Source organism: Phoenix dactylifera, chromosome 8 (assembly GCF_051530095.1).
Source record: "Phoenix dactylifera cultivar Ajwa chromosome 8, Ajwa_hap1_PhDact_Kaust_v1.1, whole genome shotgun sequence".
Classification (NCBI taxonomy): domain Eukaryota; kingdom Viridiplantae; phylum Streptophyta; class Magnoliopsida; order Arecales; family Arecaceae; genus Phoenix; species Phoenix dactylifera.
Window position 1 is genome coordinate 24,936,691 of NC_143197.1, and position 11,083 is coordinate 24,947,773.

At 38.1% G+C, this 11,083-nt stretch overlaps 1 protein-coding gene across 4 annotated transcripts; it reads right to left on the bottom strand.

The window, feature by feature from the left end:
• Nucleotides 1–630: 630 nt before the first annotated feature.
• On the bottom strand, nucleotides 631–9,946 carry LOC103706283 (uncharacterized). 4 transcript variants are annotated; one of them, XM_088703200.2, is made up of 7 exons: nucleotides 9,571–9,946; nucleotides 8,612–8,727; nucleotides 5,952–6,024; nucleotides 5,447–5,540; nucleotides 1,892–2,005; nucleotides 1,730–1,781; nucleotides 631–1,494 (listed from the first exon to the last, which is right to left on the bottom strand). In XM_088703200.2, exons 2-7 carry the CDS (start codon nucleotides 8,612–8,614, stop codon nucleotides 991–993), a joined length of 840 nt encoding a protein of 279 aa, XP_088559326.2. In that variant the 5' UTR covers nucleotides 8,615–8,727; nucleotides 9,571–9,946; the 3' UTR covers nucleotides 631–990. The 4 variants fall into 4 exon arrangements, with proteins under 4 accessions (XP_088559326.2, XP_088559327.2, XP_008788562.3 ...); XM_088703201.2 differs by having other exon boundaries at nucleotides 631–1,491; nucleotides 9,571–9,843; XM_008790340.5 differs by lacking the exon at nucleotides 8,612–8,727 and having other exon boundaries at nucleotides 9,571–9,849.
• Nucleotides 9,947–11,083: the final 1,137 nt, after the last annotated feature.

Genomic DNA, 11,083 nt, shown 5'->3' on the forward strand with positions numbered 1-11,083 from the left:
CCAGTGAAGTGGGCAAACCTGCTCCATTTCACCACTGAAATGGTTGCCCAATAAGAGCATGGCCTTACTTTCAACCAAGTGGTTCCGAGTCCGAAACGCACGGGCGTCAATTTAATTGATGTACTCACACGAGGTATTCGTACCGGAGCCCAGAGGGATAACCGAGCCGGACCCACGGATGAAGAGGGTATGAGTAAAACCGGCCGGAGTGCCCAATACACGGTCATTTCGGCCCGTATCGAATATTCTCCTGACAGAATGGAGGCTGCTATGCAAAGGTGGGCTCGTCCCTTCCTCCCCCCTTCCTCTTTTTGTCTAGCAAAAGAAAACCTGCTTAATTTCTTGTTGGGTTCCCATTTTTCACTAAAAGTAAAGGTTTTGCACAAATACAGTATATGAATATACTGTGTCAGCTGACAGAAGTTGCAACACGCATAACGCTTTCCTTTCACGATCCAGCTTTTGGAAATCCATGCATTAAGGGCTCTGGGGAAGTAGCAGGGTGAAGTCCACCCATTTTGCACATATTAGATAAGTATGTCCCCCACACACCTCCAAAAATAACCACAATAAAAAGTTCATCAGAATATGAGAGGTAAAACAAGCCAACTGCAACCCAGTTGCACCTTCAACCATCAAGATTAGGTGAACAACCTAAATTAATTCAAATAAAACTGACACTACCTGATTTAATAGCTGCCTCTGTACACATTGATAAGGTTTCTGCAGCACCTGAATCAAGCATGTGGATCAGAACATCTAAGTAGAATGAATTGTTCCTGTGACAAACATTAGTTACTAAAATATTCCAACACACTTCTAACATTTCCACCCCAAAGTGTGCTTGCAGTTTATACATCGCCCATTCTGTTCCCTGAGCTCTTCAAGGAGTTCTGATTGTCTAAAGAGGAGGGAGGGACGGCTGCCATCCTCTATATTAGAGTCGGGTCTACCTATCAATTAGTTTGGAAGATAAGATCTATATGCTGATCAACCTTCTTCATTATCATAATCCTCTTCCTCTTCATCTAATCTTCGGTTTGATAATGCAAACTGAATGGGATCGATGGCCATCTGATCCATATCAGCAAGCGGCCAACCTGAGTACTCATGCTTCATTTCATGATTTATCTCAGGGGATGTTGCTGTGGTTGTAATGGTAGCCGAGGCTGAGGCTGTGGCTGTGGCCGCAGACATATCTCCATTCTCATCCAAGTCCAAATTCAAGTCAAAGTTCCGGACAACGGCACCTGTATTACTACTGCTAACTGTGGTTTCCTTCGATTCCCTTGCACTCAAGCTGTCATCCATTGTTTCGGATTTCATATGAGGTGGTCTGTCACTGTGTTGAGGCGAGGTGCCAGGGTCATCTTCATATTTATCATAATGAGCACTATCCCTATCGATGCCACGAGCACCTCGGGCACCACGTCCTCTCCCACGTCCCCGCCCCCGTCCTCTGCCACTGCTGCTGTGGCCGGCTGCCTCATGCTGCTGTGAGAAAGTTTTAACTAGATGAGATACCGCTTTATAAGAAATGAGATGCAGACGAGATCAGCGTGCAGGATAAGCATGCAAATGAAGTTTGCCAAAATCAAAGCACTAAGCCATATGAAAAGCTTGCACAAAGTTGACAACTAAAATGTGGAAGATCCATGAGAAGTGTAGATACTTATTGTAAAGCAGCAAAAGAAGGGTGCTTATTTAACATTATAGACGGGGGACTTACAGCTCTCCGCTTCAACTCCTCTTCGCTATCATTGTCATCATCTGCAGCTTTCCTGGACGAAAGTGCCATACATAGTCGCTTATCAATATGATAGTAATAATACAATATTATATTTGTTCGACTGCAACTAATATTTAATATTATTAAATAAATACTACGAACCTTCTCTTGGCAGACCTGTCGTCACCACCAGCATCGGAACTACCCATGTCTGGAACTTTGCTCACTATATCCTTCAGGAAGTCAAACACATTAAAACTGTGTACACACTGCTTCCTGAAACAATTAAATAATATGTGTATATGAGATTTAAGAGTTAAAAGCATTCCATGCAAAAAGAGAGCTACATATTCAGGGCATAGTATAACCAGTATGTCATCAAGTAGAAAAGTTCTCGTAATCAAATTATAAAAAAATAAATGACTAAGGGAAAGTTCTTGTAAAATTCACCTATCACAATCACAATCTAGCCTTCTCCCAATGGTCTAGGGTCAACTTTATAGATCCTCATTCACCAAGAATTTCTATCTAGGGCCACCTCTGATTTCATTCCAGGTTTCCCCATGTACCTCCTCACAACCTCCAACCATGTTAATTTAGATCTTCTTATGTTCATACGACCTTAATAATATATATATATATATATATATATATATACACACACATACATATATATATATATATATACACACACATACATATATATATATATATATATATATATATATATATATATATATATATATATATATATATATATATATATATTGTAGGAGACCTAGTATCATAGATTGTTAGTGAGTTTCATGTAGTTTAAGTGATAGGTCATGACAGAGTTTTCTTTGTTAATATACATAGATCCAACCTATTATCAAGCTTTTACTAATGAACTTTTTGTTGGCTTGTAGCTCATTCACCAGATGCCAATGTTAGTTTAAGCTTAAGTTAGTTCACTAACTTCAGTACCCAGAAGCTTAAGTGTCATTGACATCAATGCCATTCAAATGAGACCTAATACAGAAATGTGACCTGCAGAGAATTAGACATCATTGCCTACTGTTAGGATAAGAGGATGATATAATTGAGAAATTAATGAGTTAATGTCCCAATTGGATGCACCATTGCTTTTTCCTAATCAAATTAGAAATCTGGATTAGCTTGCCTACCGGCTAGAATTTTTAGTAACTTCAAAGTGCTTGAGTCCCAATTGGAGGCACCACTATATTTTCCTAATCAAGTTAGGTATGTAGATTAGCTTGCTTACCTTTCAAGGCTACAATTTCCAGTAACTTCAAAGTGCATGGCTTTCCAATCACACCATAGACCAGGGCCAACAAAGCGCACTGATAAAGCAGACATATTTTGGGATAGATGAACCTACCAACCTAAGCCGCCTGGTTCAGGGCATACTGACCTGAACCTGCATGATATCGGGTTGGTAAGGCAGTTCGGGTCGGTAAGGGACCTGAATCAGGAAAAACTGTCAGGTTAGGCTCGGTTCAAGATGGTTCAAGCCCCTTACCACCCCAACAATAGACAGGAGAGAGAAGGTTCGAGCTCCTCACTGCCACAATAATAGAGGCAAGATGGAGATGGCCTTCCCTCCCCTACCTTCACTCTGTTAAGTGGTTTTAGAGTGGAAAATTCAGGGAAGAGAGATTTTTTGCCGATTTTGAGCCCAAATCAAACAAAATCAGTATAATCCCCTCTCTTCCCTTCATTCTTCTCCCTTTTTTATTTTGATGTCTAAAATAGGCCAAAAATTGGTAAAATTGGGGAAATCATGCCAAAATTTGTAGTAATCCTGGTAGGTTTCTATATTAATACGAATTAAAATTAATTTTTTAGGTATTTTGAAACTTAGAGTGCAAATATAGGACATGATTCCTACTTCAGGCATCAAACGCAGTACAAAATGATACTAGGAATAGGACCCAATAATAATGAAATATGATAGAATTATTCAATTACAAAAATATAGAAATTTGGCTAAAATTTGATACTGCCTCCAGTAGAAAATTTATAGAGAAATATGGTGAAAATCTCTGATATTTGTCCGTAGAAATCACTACCCGTGAATTCGCTTGTTGATTAGACCAATACCTCTCTAGTAGATGTTGCTTGTAAATCAAGCAGCAACAATTAGAGAGAGGTAGAGAGAGGTGCAACCATAAGTCTAGGAGATAGACAATAACTAAACTTTCAGATGTCATGTCAATATACATATATATATATATATATATATATATATATATATATATATATATAGGGATAATGTAGCCCAAGGTCTGCCGAACCAATATTGGAACCCGTACCGAAACACGATACGCAGAGGCAAGCCGGTTCTGAACCAGCATGTAATTTTTTTAAAAATATTTCTTAGGTTTGATTTATTGGTAATTATTTTTTTCAACTTTTTCAATAATTTCAAGTATAATTTAATGCTTCTTGATGGTTTTTGATATTTAGTAATATGCATATAAATTCTAATGGTCCATTGGACCCGACAACTAAGAACAAGCTAAAGGTGTCAAAGTAAGGTATGTCGTACCGGCCCAAACCAGACGGTACAGGGCGTATCATACCATACTGGTATCTGGTATGGATGGCATACCGAAAAAAATCTTGTACCATACCAATACTATACTAATATGGCACCGGTACAGGGTTCGGTACCAAGACAGTGAACCTTGTGTCAAAGGCTCAAGGCGCACTAAGGCACCAAAATATCTAGCAACCTAAGCACAAGGGCAGCAGCAGAATTAGGAGGAGGAGGAGGAGGAGGAGGAGGAGGAGGAGAACTAGGAGAAGGAGGAGGAGGAGAAAAGTGTCAAGGGCATCCTTGTTTCTGATGGACTGCATACAGAATGAGAAGAAGAAGTCGATGACAAAGAAAAGAACATAAAGAAGGAGGAAGAAGAGGTGGAAGAGGAAAAAAAAAGAAAAAAGGATGGAGATTTACCACTGAAAGACCTCTGCACAAATTCCTTCTTTCTTTCCCTTGTTTTTGCCCCTTTCCTTCCCCTAAATACATCAACAAGTGTGCATCAATGGCTGGATGTTAATCTAGATGCCCACATCTTCTAGGAATTGCTAGGCATGTCTTAGTATGTGCCCACGCTTCAGAAAAGGTCTGCACCTTTAGCACCTTTCTGGCGCCCAATTATAGGGGCCTTGTCTCATAAGAAGCAAGGTGCTAGGGGTGGGCTTGCCCTGTGCCTTGGGCCTAGGCATGCCTATAAAAACACTGGAACCGGCTTCTCATTTATTAAACAGGTTGCACTTCCCAGCCCAGGGCCAGCCAACAAGCAACCATATGTAGCTCATGCTAGGATTAGGGTGGCTTTCTAGACTACCGAGTTAGCCCCAGTAAAATGTCTGCCTAGAAGGTCATGTCACTAAGAAAACTAGAAGACAACTTAAATATAATGAAGTAAACTGTTTTATCTTTTTTAAGGAAAAAAATAACATAAACTGACTCTTAACTTATGTTATTTAACATTGTTTTAAACTTTTTTACCTTTTAAATTTTTATAGATTTTTCGATTCATAGATAAAAATAATTATGTACATTTGTAGCATCTCACATATATGTAATGCCAAATTCAACAAAATTCCAAAATCCAGACTTAGTACCATGATTACCAAATCCATAAACCATGCATAAGAGAGAGCACAAAGATTCATAATTAACTAAACAAATTAAATGTCACTTACAAATGCAAAGAACTCATTGTCTTCATTCCTCTCTGAAGAGTTATGGCATATGTTCTGTCACAAAGATCTTGTAGAAACAATTCCAATGCTTTAGCTGCAAAGTTATTATTCATGAGAACCAAATCACACATCTAAATAGTTAAGCTTAGAACAAACATATCATACAAAGAGGTAACCTCAAAGCAAAAATTAATATGGATGGATGGATGGAAAGATGTATACACACTTGCATGTCTATTTGCATGGGTATGGACATGTCTGCAATTATTTCTATCCATCTATACTGTACATGGATGTTTGTGCATTGTGTTTACGTTGCACAATTAATACCTCTAAGTGCTATTGTTCAAATGTTCGTCTTGACATATGGGGAAAAAATAGCAATAGTATTTATGAAACTTCTAAAGGCGAAAAATTACTACTAGAAAAATTGGTTACGTAATGGAAAGTATTCGGACATTCAGTAATCTTTAATTATGGCAGTCAAATGATCAGAAGAACTCACATACTAAAACAGGTACCGCCAATGCAATCTTCCCAACATCTTCATCTGCTTGCATAATCTTTTTTATTCGAGACTGCCAACAAATACACTATGTCAGACCACATGGCTCATGATTGATTGATCAATGCAAAAAAAAAAAAAAACAAATTATCTACAAAAGGCATCATATAATAACAAAGTAATAGTATCATGAAACTTAACAAAAAAAAGTGTTGTCTAAAAACCCACCAAGAACACTAAAGTGCTAATTAAAAGCCTTTATAAAGGACAAGAACCCAATTTATTCACATCATAAACTGACCAAAAAGCTGTCACTGGATTCAGTTGTAAATCAGCTTATACTGTTAGATGCCAGTAATACCAGGATGCTCTATTATCATCAACCTCAGTGATTTATCATGAATGTGTGCATATAAGGAGAGGATGGCAGTGAACAAGGATATAAACTGGCTGCATGAATGCTTCTAAAAAGAAAATTGATCATAAACCTTAATCTACATGTTCATGTAATATGTGTTGAGGCCTAATCATAACCATCAAGCCACATCCCAACTGTTCAATGACAACCTTATGACTCCACATTCACCAATGATTGTATCCATGTTAACTGACGCCTTCCCGTCATTTTCGTAATCATTCAACAAAAAATTAGAGAACATCTTCGCAATAGAATCTCCTCGAATCTTCACTATACATGCTCATACAATCTCAATCAGTACTCCATTTCTTTTTCTTTAAAAAATAGTAAATTTACAAATTGTAGGGAAAGGAAGGACATATGAAAATTAGGAGAAAAGAAAATGAGACCAGTGCAGGGCCAATTGAGATAGACAAAGATCCTAATTCATGCTTGGAAAATGATCACTTGGGCAGGCAAAGGGTAGCGTTATCACTCTATTCAAATGCAAGTATCATTGTTCACTTTGTGTCCCATTTAGCCACATAATGGAAGTAATGGAAGCCAGAGGAAAATCTTTCTGCTATGCAGTAAATATAACTTGCATGCTACAAAAGTTTTAATCCCACTATCCCATATGATCAAATTGGATTGGACTCACTTGCTGGTTTATCTAAGAAATCTAATTGATAAGGGACTTTGCTATAATAGGATAGGGTGTTTGAGCTAGGAAGCGGGGCGCCAGGAACGGAGGGGGGGGGGATCCGAAAAAGGCACAGAAAACATATTACTTAGAGGCATCAAAGAACAATGCAAGGGGGCGACACATGGCTGAGATTTGACATTAAAGGCATGGAGAGTAGGTGGGATCCCAGTTCTGCCCAGCATGAAAGATTGTGTGTTTTAACATAACTGCCCATGAAAGATTTTATCAATGTGAATTGATAAAATTCCAAAATGGGCAAACCTAACAAACTCAAGCCCATGCTTTAAAATTTAGTATTTGCTATCTCATTTGACATGATGTGATTAAGCTTCATGACCAATAAAAGGTTAAGCACGAAGTTTCTTGCATACATACGGTAATAAATAGTCAGTAGTTAAAGTCATATTGTCAATTAATCTGCATGTAGGAAGAACAGATGCATGCATCTTATATTGTTATGCACTTTAGCTCTAAGTAGTCGACATCGAGAGTGTATATAACTAACAGATAAAAGTCATTACAGGATGTCTTGGGCCAATCATGGGTGTAGGTATACAACGTGAAACAGATTGTGAATATAAATTTACCTAAATCATTGTATAGAAATTAAAACTACGGAAACCATTACATGTATGTCTGCATGTGATATACATGTATGCATGTAATATATGCATATAAATGAATGCACGCATAAGCACACATGTACCAATGGGAAATTTAATATTTGCTTCATGCATGAACAAATTCCATGTCAAATAAAGTATTATCCAGAAAATTCCACCTATATGTAGTGATAGATTTCTTTTTCTTCTTTCATGCATTTAGGAAGGGTAATAATCACGACATAGTTACACAAATTTGTTTGCACGTAAATTAATGTTATGTAATTATCACTGCACATCATGCATCAAAAACTGTATTTTAAGATCCAAGACATTCAGGTAAAGATTCAGAGCACAAAAAGTTGAAGAAGCAGCAGTTATAACATCAATATTATGAAAGCATCAAATACATGGTTAATCAAGAATTCGACTTTAGTTCAAATGCATTCAGGGTGATTGGAGTTGGATTCTAGATGGCAAAACAATGTTGAAACACTAGAAAAGCTCAAACTACTATGATTCTATAAGGCTGTCATCCTTGGAGCTAACTTCAAAAACAAAGCTCGATGAAAATTGGGTTGAGTGGCAGATTGGCTTAAAATTTCCTTTCAGGGTTCAATAATGGATCCAACTTGTTTTGCAACAGAATCAGCATGAGTCATCAGGGTTTGGTAAAGATGTTCAGGCTGGAATGGTGAAGCATAATTCTTCACCATGTAATGGTCTAGAACTAACATTAAAGTTTCTTTCTTTCTTTTTCATTAGAAGATACTCAAAAGGTGTATGAACAGAGAAATGATGCCATTTTAGAAATAATAAGAGGTAGATGCTTTTGGAAGAGAATTTTCAAAGCATTCTTGTGCAGTTGATTCTTGCACACTTTAATTGCCCATGTTCTTCTACTATTCTTCTTTTATATTCTTCTTTTGCCATCTCTGAAGCAGTGAATTTATACCATTGGTACTAGTGTTTAGCGCGTCCAATGCAAGTGAAAGGAAGCACTGGCAGCTTATCAGGCAGAAGGCTTCAGGGTCCAGGTTCACGTGTTGAACATGAAGACTTTGACATTATCTATAGAAAAGATAAAGTTGTAATAACAAACTCAAAAAGCCTCAAGGTTTTATATAAAACAGTAAAGAGAAAGGATCAAAGAGCTTAGACAAAGTAACAAGCATAACGAGAAAGATATTCTCATGTAGTCATGCTTGATTTATATACTTGGGTCTATGGTTCCACTACTGGATCATGAACTTATCCTGTGCCAGAACCACCAAAGTTTAATCGTTTAACTCAATAAGTTATACACACTCCCTTCACTTAATCGTTTCAACCCAAAGAAGCTTTCTAATCTAGTAATTTCAAGGTGCCTCTCCCTCCAAGTATCTAAGCTATCATGGTTAACTCCTTTTGTTCCACCATCCAAACCTCTCACTTGTTCGTTTTTTCCAGACACTTGACATCGCTATAAAAAATCAAAATCCACCAAAAACAGGGCACCTTAAGCATGCCTCTTTATAGCAATAATATAGGAAGTTAAAAATCCCAACTTGAGAAGCAGCATGTCAAAGAAAATTAGCACTGGAAGTGCATTGCCTACTTTCCTCAAAATCAAAAGCAAATTTTGCAGACTCTTTTTATAGCAATCAAACCCTTAATAATAGATTCTAGTACCCTAAGGCAAGCATAGAACAAATATACAAATTACCAATAATTCAATCATCAACAACGCTCCCGTGGGACGACCTAGGTTCAAAAACATGACCTCGAACTCACTTTTCTCAACAATAACCAGGGGAAGAAGTCAACCCTAATCCCCTCCTCAAAGAACCACAAGGCGCCACCCGGATAGCACAGCCTCATAAAAAGCCCTAAATCGCAATATCCAATACCACAAAAGAAGCATCAAGAACTCACCGCGGGAAAACGAGTGTCGAGCTTCTTCCTCATAGTTCCAAATCACGGCCAAAAAACGAACAACGGTTCCTCCTTGAATCCTCCAAAAGCCCGATATGAATGAAATTTGGGGGCAGAGGCGATGAAACCAAGAAAAAGAAGCAAACTTCTGGAATCTATCGGGGTTTTCTCCTCCACGGCAAAGGGGAGAAAGAAGAAATTTCGGAATAGACGGAAGGGGGGTCTTTGTGTTTGAGAAAAAGAAATAGAGTTCTTGGGGCTTGGCTTCTTCTCTTTCCTGGTTGGTCGGTCGGCCAATGGCGTCAGCTTAAACCGCTGGAGTCGGGCGAAGAGCGGAGAGAAAGAGCCCGTGCCCTTCCACGTATTTACGTGCGGTTTTCGAGCGTTTGGCTGGGTAACGAGTCTTATCGAGTCCGGAGATGGGGTCAAAACGGTTCGTGCCTTGCTCGCGCCGGGTTTGAGCTCGAGTCGTTCATGAACAAACCATGTTGTCGACGCTGACCCAAGTTGAACGGATGGGCTACCCAATCCTAAGGTTTCCATAAAACAAATTCTTCAGCCACCACTCGATATTCAGCATTATAATGTAAATAATGATCTATTAATTGTTCAAATTTGTTCAGACCAAGGTTTGAATGACACCATCATCGTATATGTAGCAGGCTAACCAAGAGAGTTCCTTATAAAAACTCAAGATCTTTCCGATGCATAACTAATTTGGGATAAAATATATCTGCACAGACTTTTACATACTTCCTTTGTTTTGGCCTTAGCGCTCCAATCATAAGCATTGCAATTGACCTAATGATCATTCTAAAAAAAGATCGATGCTACAGTATCCTCTAGTTCACATGATACTATTTATAACGATAAAAAAACTTTCTTAAAAAAGCTAGCTAGAAGGTATTATTTGAATTTCCTAGTCCTATATAAATATTCAACATCTTTCTAGTGCACGACGAATATGGGACTAAACACACACCTGTGTGGATCCCCAGTAGCTTGTGTTTAATCTTAATATGATTATGCGCTCGAGAGATCTTGGATAGTTAAGATCAAGAAATATAAATAATATCTTTCGACTAGTATTTTTGTATGAGGTCACAAGTAATTACAAATGGTATCAAAGAGAATTTGATCCATAATCCATATGAACTAGAGAACACTACAACATAGTCCCTTTTGAGACTAATTATAGGCTTTTGGTGGTGCTTGTCATTGTGTTTGACTGGATTTGGACTTTTAGCCTCGCAAGGATACTCGAGCTTAAACGATAGATTATGTGAAGGGCTCATATGGGTGCGCATTTCATCTTGCATCAGTTGTGTGTTGGAAGATCTTGGATGTTTATATAGAGCCAAGGATTCTATATAATACTTTTTGGTTGAGGTTCTGGATTGTTACAATTGGTATCCTAGTGGACATGACCTATGGCTTATGCTGACTAGGGACACTACAGTTTGAGTTACGAATGGAAATAGAGCGGGTATGGGTTGGGTAGGTCAATACTTGT